This window comes from Lepidochelys kempii, chromosome 8 (genome assembly GCF_965140265.1).
Source record: "Lepidochelys kempii isolate rLepKem1 chromosome 8, rLepKem1.hap2, whole genome shotgun sequence".
NCBI classification, from domain to species: Eukaryota; Metazoa; Chordata; order Testudines; family Cheloniidae; genus Lepidochelys; species Lepidochelys kempii.
The window spans coordinates 37,246,266-37,263,707 of NC_133263.1; the positions used below are offsets into that span (position 1 = coordinate 37,246,266).

The following is a 17,442-nucleotide window of genomic DNA, read 5'->3' on the forward strand; positions in this document are numbered from 1 at the left end:
CAAGATCGCCCTGTGGAGAGGGAACGCAGTGCTGTGGGGGTAAAGGAGCTAACAGCCTGATGTCCATTGCTCCCATCCCCCCTGCCTCAACCCTGACTATGAGGGGCTGCTCGGTGGAGCTCCATCACCCTTGGCCCTTGGCCATGGCCCTTGGTGTGCTCTGCTGAGCCTGCCAACAAAGGGGACAGCTGGTGCCAACTGATTCTGTGATGGGAACGTCTGTCCATTGGGAAATAGGCCAACCAACTCATTGTTCATGGAGCCCTAAACAGCCAGTGGGGTGACTGGCTTCCACTGGGCTGTCCTGGGCCATGCCCTGATCCCTCCCCAACCCCCTTAGTATCTGGACACAGAGAACGGCAGCTTAGCCCCTGGTGACCTGTAGCACATGTTGTTTCTGAGCCTCCACTTCCAGTCTGTGCTGCTGGTACAGCGCCTCCAGGTCCTTCTCTGCCTCGGCCCATTCCCTCTGCAGTGCTTCCAGCTGTAGGGCCAGCACCGCCTTCTCCTTGGGCCAGCACCGTGCGTCCCGCTGGGCAGGAGGGAGCTGGGAGTGAAAGCTTTCAGGCAGGCTGTGGGAAGTCACCCTTGTCCCAGCAGAAGGGATGGGGGCCCTGCCCAAACCATGAGGCTCAGTCTGAGCTGGCTTTGCTAGCTGGGCTCACACAGAGGGCTAAGAAGGGGTTGTCCTGCTCCCTGACCATCCGTCTCAGCATGCATAGCACCAGCACGCTGGACCTCTCCTCACAGAGCAGCCATGGGGAATGCTCCTTCCCTGACATGCTTCTGCTCTGGTATCTTTCTGAGTCCTGTCCTGCCCCCCAGGAGTCACTGTTGCCATCCAGTTTGAACTGGGCCTGGGGGAGCAGGACCGGAAGGGTCTGGGCAGCTGTAAACTGGCTCAGCAGCTCACCTGGACGAGCACAGCCTTTCAGCTGCCTATTGGGACGGGATGGTCCAAACCTCAAGGGCAGTCCCCCCGTCCCCTCCCACCTACTCCCCCCCATCCAATTCCATCCTTCCCGGAAGCACAGCAAGGTCCCCTTTGCCCAGTCTGCCCTCTCCAGTGACTCATCCCATCTGCTTGTTACCCCCATGCCTAAAGCCCCCATTTGCTCCCAGTACCAAAGGCCCAGCCATCCTGCAGGTGCCTTTTTCCTGCCTCAGGGGCAAGGAGCCTGTGGGTTTTGTCTCATGGTTTCCTTGTCTCAGAGCTGGCAGGAGGTTGTCCCCAAAGATGCCTCTAGAGCTGGGGGCATGAGCAAGGGCCAGGACCATACCTGGGCTTGCTGCCACCGCAGCCTCTCAGATAGGGGTTGATTTGCAGTGGGAGAACCCATATAAGATACTGCAGATTGGGGCAGCATTACCTTACCCCAGGGATCCCTGTCCTTTCTGCAGTAACCAGCTCCTGGCGGGCAGAGCCTCCCTGTGCCTGCAGCCTTGGAGCGTGGCCCCTGATGTCACTGCAAAGTGCCCATTTTCCTCACTCTGCTCCGGTGTTGGCTGGCTGCAGCTCTATGCCTTGCTATGGACAACTGTCCTCAGCTTGCCATCTGGGACCATTGCTCTTGGGCCCCTTTATTGCCTCATCACCCTGTGTTCTGCTCAGCCCCAGGTCCCCGGTGACGGTCCATTCCCCACTCACCTGCTGGTTCCCTGCTAGCTCCTCCTCCAGTTTCAGCAGTTCCTGCTTGATGAGCCGCTGGTGCTGCTCCCGCAGACGCTGCCTCCTGGCCTTGGCCACAGCAAACTGCAGCTCCAGGGCCGGGTGCTGCTGAGAGGCCCAGCTCCCCACCTGGCAGAGAGCAGACATGAAAAGGCACCCAGGAAGTGACTCTCCTATGTAGGCCATTCCCAGCCGCAGTGCTGGGGTGCAGAGAGGAAGCTGGGCAGGCAGCCTGGGGTCCCTCTGCATTGGCATTTGCATGCTTGGGAGCACTGCGGGGTTGCACCGAGTGTTGTGCCGGAGGGGCCTTGTCCTAACACCATAGAGAGGCAAAGCGGGGAAGAAAGAGGGGTGGGGACGAGCCTCCCTGTCCTCCCCAATGAAATGCCCTGGGGGTTTCCTGAATGGGTGACAGGGCGGGGACAGAGTGGGTGCAGGGTGGCTGAGGGAGGGCAAAGGGTTGCAGTATAGGGTACAGGGCCACTATGGTCCTCTTCACCTCCTGCACATGTGCAGCATGGAGTGGGCCATGCATAGCACAGGGCAGACACAATGTGGGATGGATGCAGCACAAACAGGACACTCTGAGCCCTTTATACGTCGCCAAGGCACACCCCCAGGAGCTCGCACCATCAGTAGCCTGGGCCGAGGCAGGAAGCTCAGCTGGGCTCAGGGCAGAGGAACAAGCTGTGACTCACCAGCTTTCACCCTGACCCCATCCCCTCCTGTGACTGCCCAGTTAGTCCCCTCTGTTCTCCGGTCATGGAGCAGAGATTTCCCAAGGCTTCTCCATCCAGCTCCAGCTCTCAGCCTCCCTGTAGTAGCCTCCCTGTAATAGCTTGTAGGAGGGCTGCAGCCCAATTGCTTTCAGCAGGAGGGGCTGAAGGGACCAGGATAACTAGTGGGGGAAAGGCTCTCAGAATTACTGCAATCCCTGCCTCTCCCAGCAGGAGGTGTAAGAGCACTGGCTCTGCATGTAACTTCTCCCAGCTGGAGTGGCTGTGGGACACAATGAGAGTGGGGCCCACCTGGAGATCACAGTGTCCCAGCCCAGTATGGTAGTGCCAGCTGGGCAGGAGATGCAGTGCATTGAGAGCCCTTGTGGCAGCAGTGGCTGGACTATATTAAATGTAGTGAGAACAGCTCCCTTGGAAAGGTCAATCCAAGCAGAACAGCAGGGGGTCAGTTCCTTTCCAAGTCGGACAGAGAACAGTCAGCAATTATGTGCCCAGCTGGGGCTCCTGGCAGTCTGGCTGAGGGCTGAGCAGGGAGCCAGAATGGCTAGGCCTGCAGCCTGGATAGGCTCCAGCTCATTAGAACTACACAGTATTGGGGCTTTTGGATGATGCATGAACCCTGTGGCGGGAGTCCTTGTGTTGGGGCCTAATCTTGCTTGGGTAATTAAACACCACCTTCCTGAAATCTCCAGACATTTCCTTTGGCTACGTTGGTCCTTTTCGCTTCGCAGGGCCTGAGTCTCCTCTCATATAGAATGGGGTAAGTCAAAAGTAACACCATGGAAATCAGCAGTCCAACACTGGGGTAAGTGAGAGGAAAACTGAACCCCTTGTGTCTAAATTGTTGTGTAGAGTTGCTGTGTGCAGATAGACAGCTGCCACATTACACCCCAGAGGTGACTTCATTACAACAATGGTATATGTATTGTTTGTGAAGCGCTTCGAGTTCCTGATGGATGAAATCCAGTCTATAACAGTGGGGCTTATATCAGTCAGGAAGAAGAATGGCTCCAGATAAACCATTTTCCCACAAACACTTGTGGGCTGTGAAGAGACAATGGCAGGATGGGAAAAGGCATTGGAGACAGAAGATCTAAAGGACTGTAGGCCCCCGCTCCCCCTCGCTCAAGAGAGGGGATGGCTGTAGGGGAGCTGTTTAGGGGGCCAGACTGACACCCAGGACCCACACAGGAATTCAGCTTGTCCAGTGATCATTGGGATGGGAGGGCTTTTGGTGAGAGATGTGTACAGGCTGCCTGTCATTTTAAAAACTTTTTTCTCTAAACGCTTTGTTCCTCCTGTTAAAATCAATAAAACATGATCCCCATGTGCCCCTGGCCACAGCCTCCTGGAGGGAAGAACTGCAGGTGCCTGAACCCCATTGGACCTGCAGGGTAAGTACAGTTGTTACACAGGCTGCTCTAGCTCAGGGCCTACCCTGAGAGTAAAATTGCAGGATCCCACCTCAGGAGAGGGGAAGGCCCAAGAGGGAGATGCAGCCAGCCCTGTGACCATGATGTAAGTCAAATCTGTGCAGACAGGGAGATCTTCTATTGCAGGCTGCTCTGCAGTGTCCGTGGGCCTCTCTCCTAGCCCCAGCACATCACACTCACCGCGCCGGTCACACTAGCAGTGCAGGTTGGTTCCTGTGTTCTGCTGGCTCCACTTTGCAAAGGCTTCTCTCCTGTCACTGCACCCATGCTCGGGGAGATTCGGCCAAACCACTCAGGGCTACTTGTGGCTGCTTCGCCTCCTTTGTCATTACAGAGGGGAACAAACCCTGCAGGAAAAGAGGGAGGGGGATCTGCAGGGGAGGGGGTGCTGGGGAAAAAGAAGCAGAACCCCCAACACAGCCACACAAGCCCCTCTCCCAGCCCCACTTCCTCCCCTAAGGAGGCCCAGACCCGGAAGTTTCTCCACTGTGGGTCCCCTTTACAGCACGCTGGGCTGCACCCAGTCTTGCCGGTGCCCTCTCAGTTGGTGTGGGGTGAGGCTGGCCTCTGAGGAGGGGCCATTCTCTGGGTATTTAACAAGTTATCTGAGCCCTCAGATCATGTTAGCAGCCAGTGCACTCCCAGGGCTAGGCAAGGACAGACCCACACCTGGGACATCTCCATCCGGCTTGGGGTTACCTCTGTCCAGGAACTCTTGGCTTCTCAACATATCTGTCAGCACCTGGTTTGTAAGCTGTTCATCCCTGCCCGGCCACAATGGGATTCGACCCTGTCATGTGGGACACATCAGGCAGGGCCCTGTTAAAGCTAAATGGGGCCAGGATCCATTGTAACATTGGGGACCTCTGACAGAGCAGCTCCTCACCTGCAGCCCTGCCCACACAGCCTCTGCTTCCCAGCCCCCCTCCTCAGTGCCCCCCAGCGATGAAGCACAGCCATCACAAGCTCATCCCAGCCAGCAGCTGGCCAGCTGTGCAGGGCCCCAGCTGCCCAACCTCTGACTCAGTGTTGAGTGTGAGCTTCCCCTGACTTTGTGGCCCAGATTCTGAAGATGGTGCATAAAATGCTGGGATGAGACCGAGAGCTGTCCCCGCAGGGAGCTGCCCGGTTACTCTACAAGCTAGCTCTCTGCTTGGCTTGGGGATGGGTTCTGACTTTATCTGTATCACTTATGCCTGCTCCTATGACTCTGCTGCTAGGGGAAGGGGACGTTCCTTGCCCTATCATGTCCCTGTGCCATTGCTCTGCACCTGGAGGGCAGCAATCAGCAGCTGGAATCCCGGATTCACCTGGGCTTCAGGATGACGGCTCCCACTTCCTTCAAAAGCCTCTGACGTCTCTTTCTTTTTCTCCCAGCTCTGGTTCTTCAGCACCTGGAAAACAGGCCCAGGAGACCTCATTGTGCTGTGTGTAACCACCACAGGGACCATGCTGTCCATGGGGTGCAACAAGCCAAGTCCTAGGTGAGGCCACCATCCACAGCGCCTCCAGCATCTGCTGCCTGCACAGCTCTGGAGATCCTAACCCCCTCCAGGCGACAAACTCTCCCCAGTCTCTGGCTAACTCCTGCTGCCCTCTTGGCCATGAGGAGAAACAAGAGACACCTGGGGATGCTTACACTCAGGTTTACAAGACAAGAGCTTTATTTCTGTTCAGACTTAGGCCCAGAGTGTTACAGCCACGTAACCCATGCCCACCCATCTGCATACATACAGCCACATGGCGTACACACATAGCTAGGCATACACTGTGCTACCAGCAGAATGGTGCATCTACCTATGCTGCATCCACCCCTAGAACCTAGTAACCTAGACAGCCCAGAGTCCCACACCACTGGCCTGGCACATGGCTCTCTTCCCAGAAGGTAGATCAGAACATTATTATGTTGCTGTCTGGATGGGTGATCTTCCTCCATTCCAGAATGCACTGCGTGCTGCTGCCCCTGCTGAAGCACTGTGGGACAGCTGCCCAGATTTTCCCTGAATGCACTAGTACAAGCAGGGGCAGTAGCTGAGGATAATAGAATCATAGAATCGTAGGACTGGAAGGGACCTCGGGAGATCGTCTAGTCCAGTCCCCTGCACACATGGCAGGACTAAGGATTATCTAGACCATCCCTGACAGGTGTTTAACCTGCTCTTAAAAACCTCCAGAGATTCCACAACTTCCCTAGGCAATTTATTCCAGTGCTTAACCACCCTGATAGTTAGGAAGTTTTTCCTAATATCCAACGTAAACCTCCCTTGCTTCTTTATTTTAAGCCCATTGCTTCTTGTCCTATCCTCAGAGGTTAAGGAGAACAATTGTTTTCCCTCCTTGTAACAATCTTTTATGTACTGGAAAACTGTTATCATGTCCTCTCTCAGTCGTCTCTTTTCCAGACTAAACAAACCCAATTTTTTCAATCTTCCCTCATAGGTCATGTTTTCTGGACATTTGATCATTTTTATTGCTCTCCTCTGGACTTTCTCCAATTTGTCCACATCTTTCCTGAAATGTGGTGTTCAGAACTGGACACAATACTCCAGTTGGGGCCTAATCAGCACGGAGTAGAGCAGAAGAAATACTTCCCCTGTCATGCTTACATCACTCCTGCTAATACAGCCCAGAATGATGTTCACCTTTTTTTGCAACAGTGTTACACTGTTGACTCTTATTTAGCTTGTGATCCACTATGACCCCCAGATCCCTTTCCGCAGTACTCCTTCCTAGGCAGTCATTTCCCATTTTGTGCGTGCAGCCGATTGTTCCTTCCTAAGTGGAGTACTTTGCATTTGTCCGTATTGAATTTCATCCTATTTACTTCAGACCATTTCTCCAGTTTGTCCAGATCATTTTGAATTTTAATCCTATCCTCCAAAGCACTTACAACCCCCCCCAGCTTGGTATCGTCCACAAACTTTTAAAGTGTACTCTCTATGCCATTATCTAAATCACTGGCTGAGACACGGTTGTGTTGTGAAGAATGGTGCACAGCTCTGGCTAGCCAGCTCGGGCACGAGTGTCCCAGCTGTGTACAGCTAGATGTGCAGTGCATCTGCTTCTCCCACCTGCAGGTCCCTCAGCACTCTCCTCAGCTGGCTGATCACACTCTCCTGCACTGTTCGGCTGCTGCTGGAGAGGAGCTGGGCCCTCAGCTCTCGGATCTCTGCCCTCTGCCTCCAAACTGCTTTGGCAGGATCCCAGTGGGTTGGTGAGACCTTCTTGGCCAGTCCCCTCACCTGCTCAGCCAGCGAAAGGGCTGACAGGATCTCTTGTCCAGAGGCATCTACAAGACCAAAGAGCATTCAGCCACAAGGGCTGCTGGAGCAAGAGTCAATGTCATACACTTAGAGACTAGAGGGAGCAGAGGCCAGGGAGGCAGGAAAGAGGGCAGTGGGAGGATCGGGGGAGGGGAATTTTCTGAAATAATCAGTCCAGTTAGCCATGCCTGAGGGCTGAATTACAGCAGCAATCCCTGCAGACCAACACGAAGTAACTCTGCCCAGGCTGGCCATGCAGGGACTGGAGGCAACAGCAGGTGCGAGCTCTGGGCAGTCTTTCAGACACTGGTTCTCAGCTAACAAGCTGGCACCATGCTCTGAGCAGCAGGGAACCTTCCTGCCCTCCCAGTGGGAATGTCAGACCATGGCCAACTTCTGGGGAAAAGATTGGAGAGATCACAGGCCAAGGACTGGGGAATCTATCTGGGATCACCAAGAAATGGGGCCCAGGGACCAACACAGGACAGGACTCTCAGGTGTTGGGGGAGGGGGCTCTGTGGTTGCTGCATGTGAATGCAAAAGCTCCCCTCACTCAGGACCCGGCATGACAGCACATCAGGTGCACCCGGGATGGCAGAGATGAGCTGCCGCGGCACAGACAGGTGCCTGGCGAGCAGACCGATGGGAAGCCCTGAAACAAACTCTCTGCCTTTACTTTGCAGAGCATCTTTCACCCTCACTGCCTGGATGGTCTCTGCAGCTACTACATTACAGTAAAAGGGGGACAGCCACTGGGGGGCAGTGCTTCTGTCCTGCCAAGGGCTGAGATGAGCACAGAGCTGCAGGGAGTCTGCTGCAGGGGAGAAGGCTCTCGCACCTGCAGGGGTGGGGCTGCACGATGGGGCCCCCAAAGCCAGAGCTAGATGAGTGCAGGAATGGCAGTGCAGAGGCACAGGGAGGCCTGTGGAGGGAGGGAGAAAGGAAGCAACCATTACCCAGGCAAACCCCTGGGCATCTTTCAGTGCATGGCAGAGTCAGACGAACACATTGGCCTTTGGAGCTGCTGGCACTAATCCCCTCCACTCAGAGCAGCCCTGGGGCCAGCAGTTAGCCCCACCCCATGCTGCGCAGCACTAGGTGGTAACCCCCTCCGTCCAGAGCAGTGCAAGGGGACAGGGAACGTTAATCCCATGTCCTTCTCTCCTTTCCTGACTGGCCCCTAGCTGTAGGATCACAGAACAGGCCAGCATGGCTCCTTCCTGCTCCACCCAGAATCAGGTGCTCGCTGTAAATCTGCTGCCTCTGGACTGGGCTGTAACCCCAGCTGCAGGCATGTCCTGGCTGTGCCCTCAGGGAGTCTGGCCAGCAGATGGGGCGATTCTGCTAACTGAGCATGGGTGTTCCAGGATCTGCCCAGCAGGGGGCAGACTCAGCACCAGGGCATGGACCCCAGACACCAACCCCTGCCCTGGGGCGGAGTGGGTGTGTTGGGCAGTAATGGGGCAAGTACCTGGCAGGGTCAAACACAGCAGCAGGAACATGAGGTTGTTTCCTTCTAGCGTCTGCTTGAGAATCCAGAGGAGGAATCCTGCATCGTCTGGGAGCTCACCAGGAGCCAGAGCTCGGAGCAGGGGTGAGAAACTGCAGAGACACAGGACACTGGGTGTGAGAGCCCCACAGGGGGGAGGGCACAAGGACATAACAGCACACCATTATAATCATTATTATTATTAATTAATGTGGGACTCAAAGTATAAGGCCAAGGGCCCAGCACATAGGAGCCCAGCCTCACTCAGCCTGGGCGATCTCCAGTGCTAGGTGCTGCTGAGGAAAGGTGGGTGAAACTCTTGGCTGTTTGGGCACCATGGCTTGTGAGGGAATCCCTTCCTGCCCCCAGCTAGTGACCAGGCAGGCTCTGTACAGCACTTGGCACAATGAGGCCCTGATCCTGGCCAGGGCTTTTGAGTGCTATGGCCATGCATATAAATAATAGCGAAGCAGGGGGACTGTGAGCCCTGGCTGCCATTGCTGCTGCTGCTCATATACCAACCTTAGCCTCTTTTCAAACATATGGAACTATTGGCCTCATTATCCTGCAGCAGTGAGTTCTGCAGGACCCCATTGACCATGGACAAGCCATGGACTGATGCCCTGGAGAAGCAACTTGGAGCTGCATGTCATTTCCCCACCACCACCCCATACGTACGGCTCCACACAGGGCCCGGCCCCTCGGGGGAACTCCAAAATCCTGACAGCCGAGCGTTGGCACCTGCAGCCCTCCAGCGCCTGCTCCACAGTGAGGGTGAACAGGCTGGCGCACCTGGGGAAGGCAGGAGGGTGAGGGCATATGTGGGGGGCAGCTGCTCACCTTCCCAGGAACCAGGGGGCAACAGGCTGTGACAAGCGGAAGGGCCCCTTCCTTGGCACGCTCCCTGGGTGACGGATTGTGGCTAAGCTGCTCACGCAGCAGGACATAGCTGAGTCAGTCCTGCTGCTGTGATGGCAATTGAGCAAGTTACCACAATTTCCCCTCTAGGTACACGCCTTGGGAGCTCGGCATGAAGACACCGTGGCTTGTGGTTGCTTCCGATGGAGATGCCTTGGAGTTTCTCTGTCCAGGGGGATGCAGGATATACTGCCCCAGGGCTGAATCCAGCTCCCAGGGGCCAGAGGGCCAGTGCTCAGTTCTTGCCAGCAGCTTCTCTACCTTCTCCCCTCCTGGGCTTTGGGAAAGGCCCTTTGGTCCCATTTCCAGTCCCCTTCTTCTGCATGCACAGCCCTTCAAGCCCTGGCTGGGGAGCCCTCGGGATCTGGCCCTGAGCTCTCTGAGATGGCAGCCAGCCAACCCACTGTGCTCTGGGAGTTCACCCAGCTAAGCAGGGCCAGGTCTGCTTGGGAAGTGGATAGGAGATGGCCAAGGAGCATGCAGGGTCCCTTACAGAAGATGTGCAGTAGCAGTCCTAGGGCCACCCCCCCCAACCACTACACACACCCCAGGGTGCCCTCCCCTTGCCTTAATCCTTACGTGTCTGCATGCCGCTCCCCCTGGGATTGCTGCGAATACCCTTGGGACAGTGCTGGACTGTTCTCCAGCCCCCTCACATAGAAGTTGTAGGCAGCTGTAGAGTTGGACACAACAATTTCACTTGCCTCTTCCACCATCCTAGAAGCAGAGAGCCAGGAGTAAGAGGCTCTGGGGGAAAGGGAGGGAACCAGCACGAGCCCCCCATGGGGCAGAGCAACCAAACCCTCTGGATCTCTTCCCCTGTCCCCCTCCTACTTTGGCTCTTTCTCTGGAGGGACTAGCTCTGTCACCTCCCATTGCAGCAGAGCCTGGCTCCATTCTAGCCCAACCCCAGCCCACAGGATCAGCTCTCACCCCAGCCCAGGGGAGGGGCAGTCTCTGCTGCCCCAGAGGAGGAGCAGTTCCTGTGCAGACTGAGAGGCTGGCCTGGGGAGTTCCCAGGTCTTCCCCTGGCTGTGATCACCCTGGGTCCTACCAGACCACATGATGAGCAGAGCTCGAGGCCACAGGCTTGTGGAGTCAACACGTTCTCCAACATCAGAGATACCAAACTCCTCTTCCCTCTTGCAGTTCATCACCCAGGCCTTTCCTCCCACCCTCTTCCCTGGCTAGGGACAGGGTGCCCCCTCGCCCCCAATCCTCCCAGGCTCGGGCACCATTCCCAGAGCAGAGCAGAGCAGCTGCTCAGTGGCCTTTGGGGTGCCTTGTCCCTCAGCTTCAGGCAACTCGGGGATGGAGCCCAGCCTCCTTCCACTGCCGCCTTAGTGCATCAGTGACACTGTAACAGGAAGCCTCCCCATCCCCCCCCTCCAGATGCCACCAGCCAAGCTGCTTTCTGCCTGCCCAGAGTCGGGCTTTGCTGGGTGGTACCGTCAATGGGAGTGAGCGCAGAGCACCACAATGTCCCCTGGCTGCATGGTTATGGCATGTCCCCCCTGCTGCCAGCAGCTGGGAATCGGCCTCTCCCAGCCAGCCCCCAGTCCATCCTCTCTCCACTGGCCTCTATCCAGCTGCAGGCTTGTCCCTGACTAAATGAAGTGCTTTAGAAACAGAAAGATTCAAAGCCCCTGGGTGAGGAAGAGACAGTGTCTGGGTGCTGGGTGGGGTTCCTTCCAGTTCTGCAGTGCACCCCTACTTTCCTGCATTCCCACCCCCAGCTCTGCAGTGCACCCCAATCCTGAGCCACTGTCCTCCCCACCCTGTCTCTTCCTAGGCTCATAACAACTCTGCCAAAGGTGCTCAGTCCTGGCTGGCTCCATCCCCCACTCTCCTGGTCCTGCCCTCCCACCTCCAATGCTCAGTCCTGAGCACTATTCCCTATTCCAGTCCTGACCACACACCCCACAGTTGTGCCATGGCACCCCAAGCCCAAGCTCCAAATGCTCTGGCCAAGGGCAGCGTGTAGCTTTCAGAGATGTTGTTGAAACCATCCCCACACTGTGTTCTTAGCTCCTTTAACACCCAGCTTGGTGCTGGGGACTGGAAGCCTCTTGCTAATGCCCTGGGAGAAGCAGGAATGAGGGATCAGGTACATACAGACCCAGCGGGGGGACATCCAGCACGTGCAGGGCTTGATTTCTGGGGGTGAGCAGGTCCCAGGCGTTTCCATCTGCACAAAGCTATAACGAGCAGCATTAGTACTGAGCAGGGGCCACCCTGGGCATGGAGCAGAGCTGGCACTGGGCTGTCTGGGCGGGGAGTGCTCCATGGCGAGGGGGCAGGAGCCCAAGGGGGTGCTGGGAGAACACACTGTGGGCTGGGTGGTTTCACACAGGGCTCCTGGATTGTGGGGCTATTTTAACAATGAGGATTGCCTGCGATGCAGGGAGCCAGCCACATGACTCCAGTGAGCCCTGGTGCAGAGGCCTTGGACCAGCTCTATGCCCAGGCGGGATCTCACCCTTGACAAACTATATGTGGTGAGCTGTAAAGCAGCTGAACTAGGAGCCTCCCCCTTCCCGGCGGGCTGGCTCTCCATGGGGCACATGCAGGGATGTGAAAAGAAATTGACGGGAACTAGAGTTCGGTCAGCATTGAAAGCTTGTATCCTGCCCAGCATCACAATGTCACTGAGGGTCTCGGGGGCAGCACTGCCGGGGTTTGTGTGTAACTGGGTGGGGCTGTGGCTGGGGACTGCATGTGTCTCCAGCAGGTGCACTGAAAACCTGTGGCATCCCAATAATGTGGGGTGGCCAGGGGGAGAGTGGAAGAGCTGGACACATCTGGGGCCTGACCCACATCCCCACTGAAGTTAGTAATTCACCAGGCTTTGGATCAGGCCCTTGGAGGGGGGTGGGGTCTATATTGTTATCAGAAGTCCTGGCTACACTTCTCCTCTCTCATTAGAACACCCTTGGTAAAGCTGCCCCTGCTCTGACGTCATGGAGACCCTGCTACGTTTTCGCTGTGAGCCTTGGCTGATAAAATATGGTTCCTGCCTTTCCCGGATTTCTCCCCTTCTGCTGGCTGTGAGAGTGGGAAATGAGATTGTTTCCCTTGGGAAAACACCAGAAGCCCTCTCCCTTCCATTATGGCAAGGAATGATGGGCAGTTAATCAGCTGTCTGTCTGAGCTCCTGGCCTTGGACTGTGCTGCCCACGCAGATCCAATTACAGGACCAGGACTCTGCAGAGAGGTAGGGGTTCACCCGCTCGGATCCGATTGCAGGATCAATGTCATAGTTCCTTCCTCCAGGGGATGGGGGAGGAAGTTAATACAGAAGCAGCCTGCCCACGCTCCTTTTCATAAAGGAACATTCCTGGGAGCCTCTCTGAATGGAAACATTTGTCATGGTTCTTTGCTATTGACATACACAGGGATCCATGCCAACTGTTCTGAAGGGAAGGTTGTTAGGCAGCTGGCTGTCCAGGGTGTAGCAGGGATAATAGTATTATTGCAAACCCAAAGAGCTAACCACTCCACAGCCCCGTCTGGAGGCATGGCCCAGCCTCAGGTGCTGGCTCCAGGGCACAGCAGGTTGTACCCCGCCATTCCTTTGCTTCTTTTTCTTTGTTTCCTCTTTCTGATGTTTAAATTCAAGGCACAAACCTGCCTTGAGGCAGCATCGTCAGGGGGCATTCAGACCCAGGAGAGCCAGGCAGGGGATGGTTCCTATGCACCAGGCTGGCTCCCACACCCACAGATTGGGGTTCAGAACCTGCTGAGGGCAGCAGAAAAACCTGCAGGCTCCACTTCAGAGCCTGCTGAGGCCAGGGTGGGCTCGGTGCACCCTGGACAGTGGAGGTTTGTTCTGGAGCTGCTGGGAGCAGGCTCTGCCCCAGCTGACTCTGGCTCAGGCCCGTGGGACTTCACAGCACCCGAGAATGGGTGGAGCAAAAAGGGAATCTGGCCCCGCCCCCTTGATACCCATCTTCCAGCTCTGTGGCACCACATCATCCCCCTCATGCTGGGGGTTTTCCCAGCCAGCTTACAGCCTCTTTATACCGGTGGGACCCACTGACAGGAGTGGACTCTGCATACAGTGTGTTTTGTTATTTGTTAGGCTGTTCAGAGACACAGGGCCTGATCCTGGCCTTGCTGGGGTCATTGACACCCATGCCAAGTGAGTTTAAATGAGATGTACCCCATTTCCATTCTGCTCCAGCCTCATACCCACCCACTCTGCACAGGTCTCACTGACAGCACCAGGGGTGCAGCAGAGCAGGGGGCAATCCACCTCCTTGGGGAAGCTACCCACAGGCAGTGAGGGTGGGCAGTGGAAGGCAGAGCCATATGGGTAACACAGGGAAAGGACAGGGAAGGAAAAGCCATCCTGGCTGCCGCTCAGAGCAGGAGCCCCTGGGGACATCCCAGCTTCCCCACACTCAACAATCCCTGGATCCTGTAGTACATTTGCCCTGCTCCGCCCATTCCCCGGTTTGGGGCTCAGACTCAGGCATTGGGGGAGGGGGGTTGCTCTGCAGACTGGCAGGACTCACAGGTGCTCCAGCTGGGAAGGTAATGGCGAAGATTGCCCAGGGGGTGTGAGAGTCCAGCCAGGGGGCAGCACAGATGGCAGCCCCAGGGCCCCACCACATGCAATGGGAGATGCTGCTCTAATGAGGGTTATAAAATCATTCCCTGATGGCCCAGGCTGGGGGATGGGCAGCCAGCCTGGGGCACACACCAGCCAGCCCACCAGCGATGGATCTCCTGCACTCCATCTTACCTGGACAAAGCTGACAGTTTGCAGATGCTCCCCGCCATCCCCTGGGGGCTTTGGCTCCTGGAAGAAGATTTCTATCACCTGGGGAAGGGGTGGAACTGCTCAGAGGCCTGTGCTTTGCTCACCAGCTCCCTGGAATTTGTGGACCGGGGGCTTCTTCTGCAGCTGGGATCTGTCCTGCCTTCAGATAGCTGGGGGAGCTCCTGTCAATTTCAGGGTCTGTCTCATCAGTTCATGGAAGAGTGGGATTGGGACTTTTGGGTGAGCTGAGAGCTCACGGCCACCCCCTGCCACCTGAGCAGCAGCCTCCCCAGTGGATCGCTGGCTGGCAATTGACCCCCTGGGATGCTGTGTACAATGGCTGTTCAGATTTCAGTGGGTGTGAGGCGGAAATTTAGTGGTGGCCAGGAGTCCCTTAGGGCCTGGAAGCCCTTGGATTTTTGTGAAGGGTAAAATGTAAACGTCAGTCTATTTCAGGAGCCTTCGTTGTAGTTATTCACTGCCGTTTGATTACACCCAAATTACCCACACCGATCCCCTCGCTTGGGTTGTTAGCAGGGTTTGAGCCTAGACCTGTCAGAGCTAGAAGCACGAGCCACTACAGCTTGAGCTAAAGGAGCAGCTCCTCCAGTTAACAGCTTTAATAGGTTCTTATCCTCATGTGGAGCCAATGCTAAGGGGCACTGAGACATGCTGAGCTAGGCGGGAGGCCAGACGCTGTGCTAGGACGTGACAGAATGTTAATAGATTGAGAAGTGCCTCATGTAGCAACAACCACTATTGGTCTGGCAGTGGGAGGCCAAGCATGTCCCAGGGTCCCACTGACACGTCCAGGTGCTGACTCGTTTTCTCTCCCCCTCTCTCGGATGGTGCATGAGCTGCAGGCGCCTGTCTAGCTCCAGCACCCGCTGCCACCTTCCCCTGCTTTGACCCTGCGGGAGCCACGGACTAGCTGAGCTACCTGGACACTCTGCTCCTCTGGGGGAAGCTGATGCTGGTTACACCACTGCTTCCGTCTGTCTGTCTACCACACAACAGGAAATGGGAAGGCAATGGTGCTGAGCGGCTTCCAGGCAGCAGTGGCCAGAGCACTGCAGAGCCAGCACAGTTCCACACCTGGGAAGTGGGGAGCAGGAACGGTGCCCTCCCCATGGTAGAGCCACCTCCCCACCCCCCACACTTTCTGCCCCTCTCGCTGGCTTTCTCCCCGCATCAGAACTGCTGCCACCTCCATGGAGCACGGACCCGCAGGGGCAGCCAATAGGGGAAGGGGAGAATGTCTCTCCCTGCCTCACTCTGATGCCCAGATCTGACCTGCCAACCTACTTAAATGGTGCCCCTGGCTGCCCTCTGACCCTGGGACACCACGCCCAGCACACATATGTATATTCCCGTTTGCCCAGTTCAGTGCCAAGCCCCAGGCAACTTACAAGGATTGGAAGGTTCATGCCAGTGGGTGGAATGGGCCGTCCCAGCCCAGAGCATCCGAAGGGTTAAACCAGTGCGGTGAGAGGGAGACAGGACCCAGCAATAACTTCTGGGTCGCCCAGCCCGGTGTACTCACCTGCTGGATAATGCTGTGGTGTTGCCCAGTGCCCTGAGGTTGCGGCTCAGTCCCGGCATGATGGGCCTCCCACAGCAGCAGGGACACGCTGTAGCCAAGGGGCACCATGGCCAGCAGGGGTCTCACCAGCTCCGAGAACATCTCGTCCTGCAGAGAGAGTCAGGGGGAGCAACCCAAGACACAGCGACCCCAGGGGAGCTGGGGCGGATCTCGAACACAGGCCAGGGTGCTCTGCTCCAAGCCCTGACCTCAGGCCCTTCCCGCCCCCAGCCTCCCCAGTGCAGGCAGCCCCACATCATTCTTCCCCCACCCACACTGCTGATGCTGGCCCGTGCTGAGGTCTTTGGGGGTGGGGCTGGTGGGGAGAGGTAGAGACCCCATTGAAACGTGCCCAGCTGTGCAAAACTACAGGCCATTTACCAGCTGGGCTCGGACGCTTTCAGGACCCCAAGCCCTGGCTCAGTCTGGCCCTGGAGAAGCAGACCGGGAGTGGCACAGTCCATGAAGAAGGCCTGGGACCCCAAAGGAGGCATCTGCTGGGAGCAGGGTAGGGGATAGGAGACCCCTGTGCAGTGTGAGTAAGAGTGGGAATGCCAAAGACGAAGCATCGCTGTGGGGGCGGGAGCAATGGTGAAATGCCCACAATAACTGGACTAATCCCAAGGGGAGGGGAAGCCCTGCTGCTTGGGCTATTTCCAAGTGGACTGGACCAAGCTCCACATTATTCCTAGATCTCAAGTTTCCCTCAGAGGCCTTAGGCTGATCAGGGGGTCATGACAAGCACCTTTGTAGCCCTTTCTTACTGCCCGTGTTTGGGGGGGCCAGGATAATCCCAGGGGACACGGCTGAGCTCTGGTGAGAGACATGGGTCAGTTTGCAGGGCTTGGGGAGTCTAGGGCTCAGTCTGGCTCCTGGATCAGCCTCTGGGTGCTGCCTGCCCTTGAGTCTAAGGAGAGGGGTGCAGGCCCCAGGCCTTTCCCCTTCCCAGCATAGACTTGCAGAACCCACTGTACCTGCCCCGTGTCCAGACTAAAGATGCCATCGAACGTTAAGCAGCCCTCCTGGAAAGACACAGCAGCTGGGTTAGCACTCAGCCCTCCCTGCCTCTCACCCAGCCCCAGCACCCCCCAGCCTGGAGCTCTCCCATCCCACAGGGACTTCTGGGGTGTATTTCATCCCGCTGGGCTGGGTGCAGGAGGAATCGTAGCGTCCGAGCTCCAGGGGTTGGCAGCATTGCACTGCACTGCAGGGAGCAGCTCCACAGCCGTGGCAGGGCGGGGGCTGAGCAGGCAGTGACCTGCTGCCCTTTGCTCCTGTGGGGCTTCCGGTGAGACAGACCCTGTCGGAGGGGAACTAAGTGAGAGGGCTACATGGGAGGGGGAGGGGCTGAGAGCTGAACAGAGCCAGGCCATGAAAGAGACCTGGGACTCAACGCTCCCCCCGCCCCGGTTCCCTCCTACCCCAGTGGGTCAGGGTTCCCTCAAGCCCCAAAAGCTGATTTGTAAGACAGCAGGTGTGCCCAGTGGGATGACTCGTGCTGCTTGTGGTGAGGCCTCTGTTGCTTCGTCCTGTGCCTGGCTGGAGGGGCCAGCCCAGCACCGCCCCTGCATTCAGCCGTACTCCGG

General features: G+C 56.8%; 1 protein-coding gene across 3 annotated transcripts in view; it reads right to left on the reverse strand.

The window, feature by feature from the left end:
- The window catches only part of LOC140915783 (uncharacterized), a 28,752-nt gene that overhangs the window by 2,883 nt on the left and 8,427 nt on the right, over nt 1-17,442 (reverse strand). For 2 of the 3 annotated variants that reach the window (XM_073356069.1, XM_073356070.1), the window contains exons 4-16: nt 16,831-16,878; nt 15,818-15,964; nt 14,257-14,334; nt 11,625-11,707; nt 10,089-10,226; nt 9,270-9,383; nt 8,574-8,704; nt 6,911-7,128; nt 5,111-5,233; nt 4,509-4,629; nt 4,020-4,186; nt 1,649-1,798; nt 380-547 (exon numbers count right to left, since the gene is read on the reverse strand). In XM_073356069.1, coding sequence (XP_073212170.1) covers nt 380-547; nt 1,649-1,798; nt 4,020-4,186; nt 4,509-4,629; nt 5,111-5,233; nt 6,911-7,128; nt 8,574-8,704; nt 9,270-9,383; nt 10,089-10,226; nt 11,625-11,707; nt 14,257-14,334; nt 15,818-15,958 — 1,632 coding nt within the window. In that variant the 5' untranslated portion in view covers nt 15,959-15,964; nt 16,831-16,878. The remainder of the gene's footprint in view (nt 1-379; nt 548-1,648; nt 1,799-4,019; nt 4,187-4,508; nt 4,630-5,110; nt 5,234-6,910; nt 7,129-8,573; nt 8,705-9,269; nt 9,384-10,088; nt 10,227-11,624; nt 11,708-14,256; nt 14,335-15,817; nt 15,965-16,830; nt 16,879-17,442) is intronic. The other variant, XM_073356071.1, reaches the window with a different exon arrangement.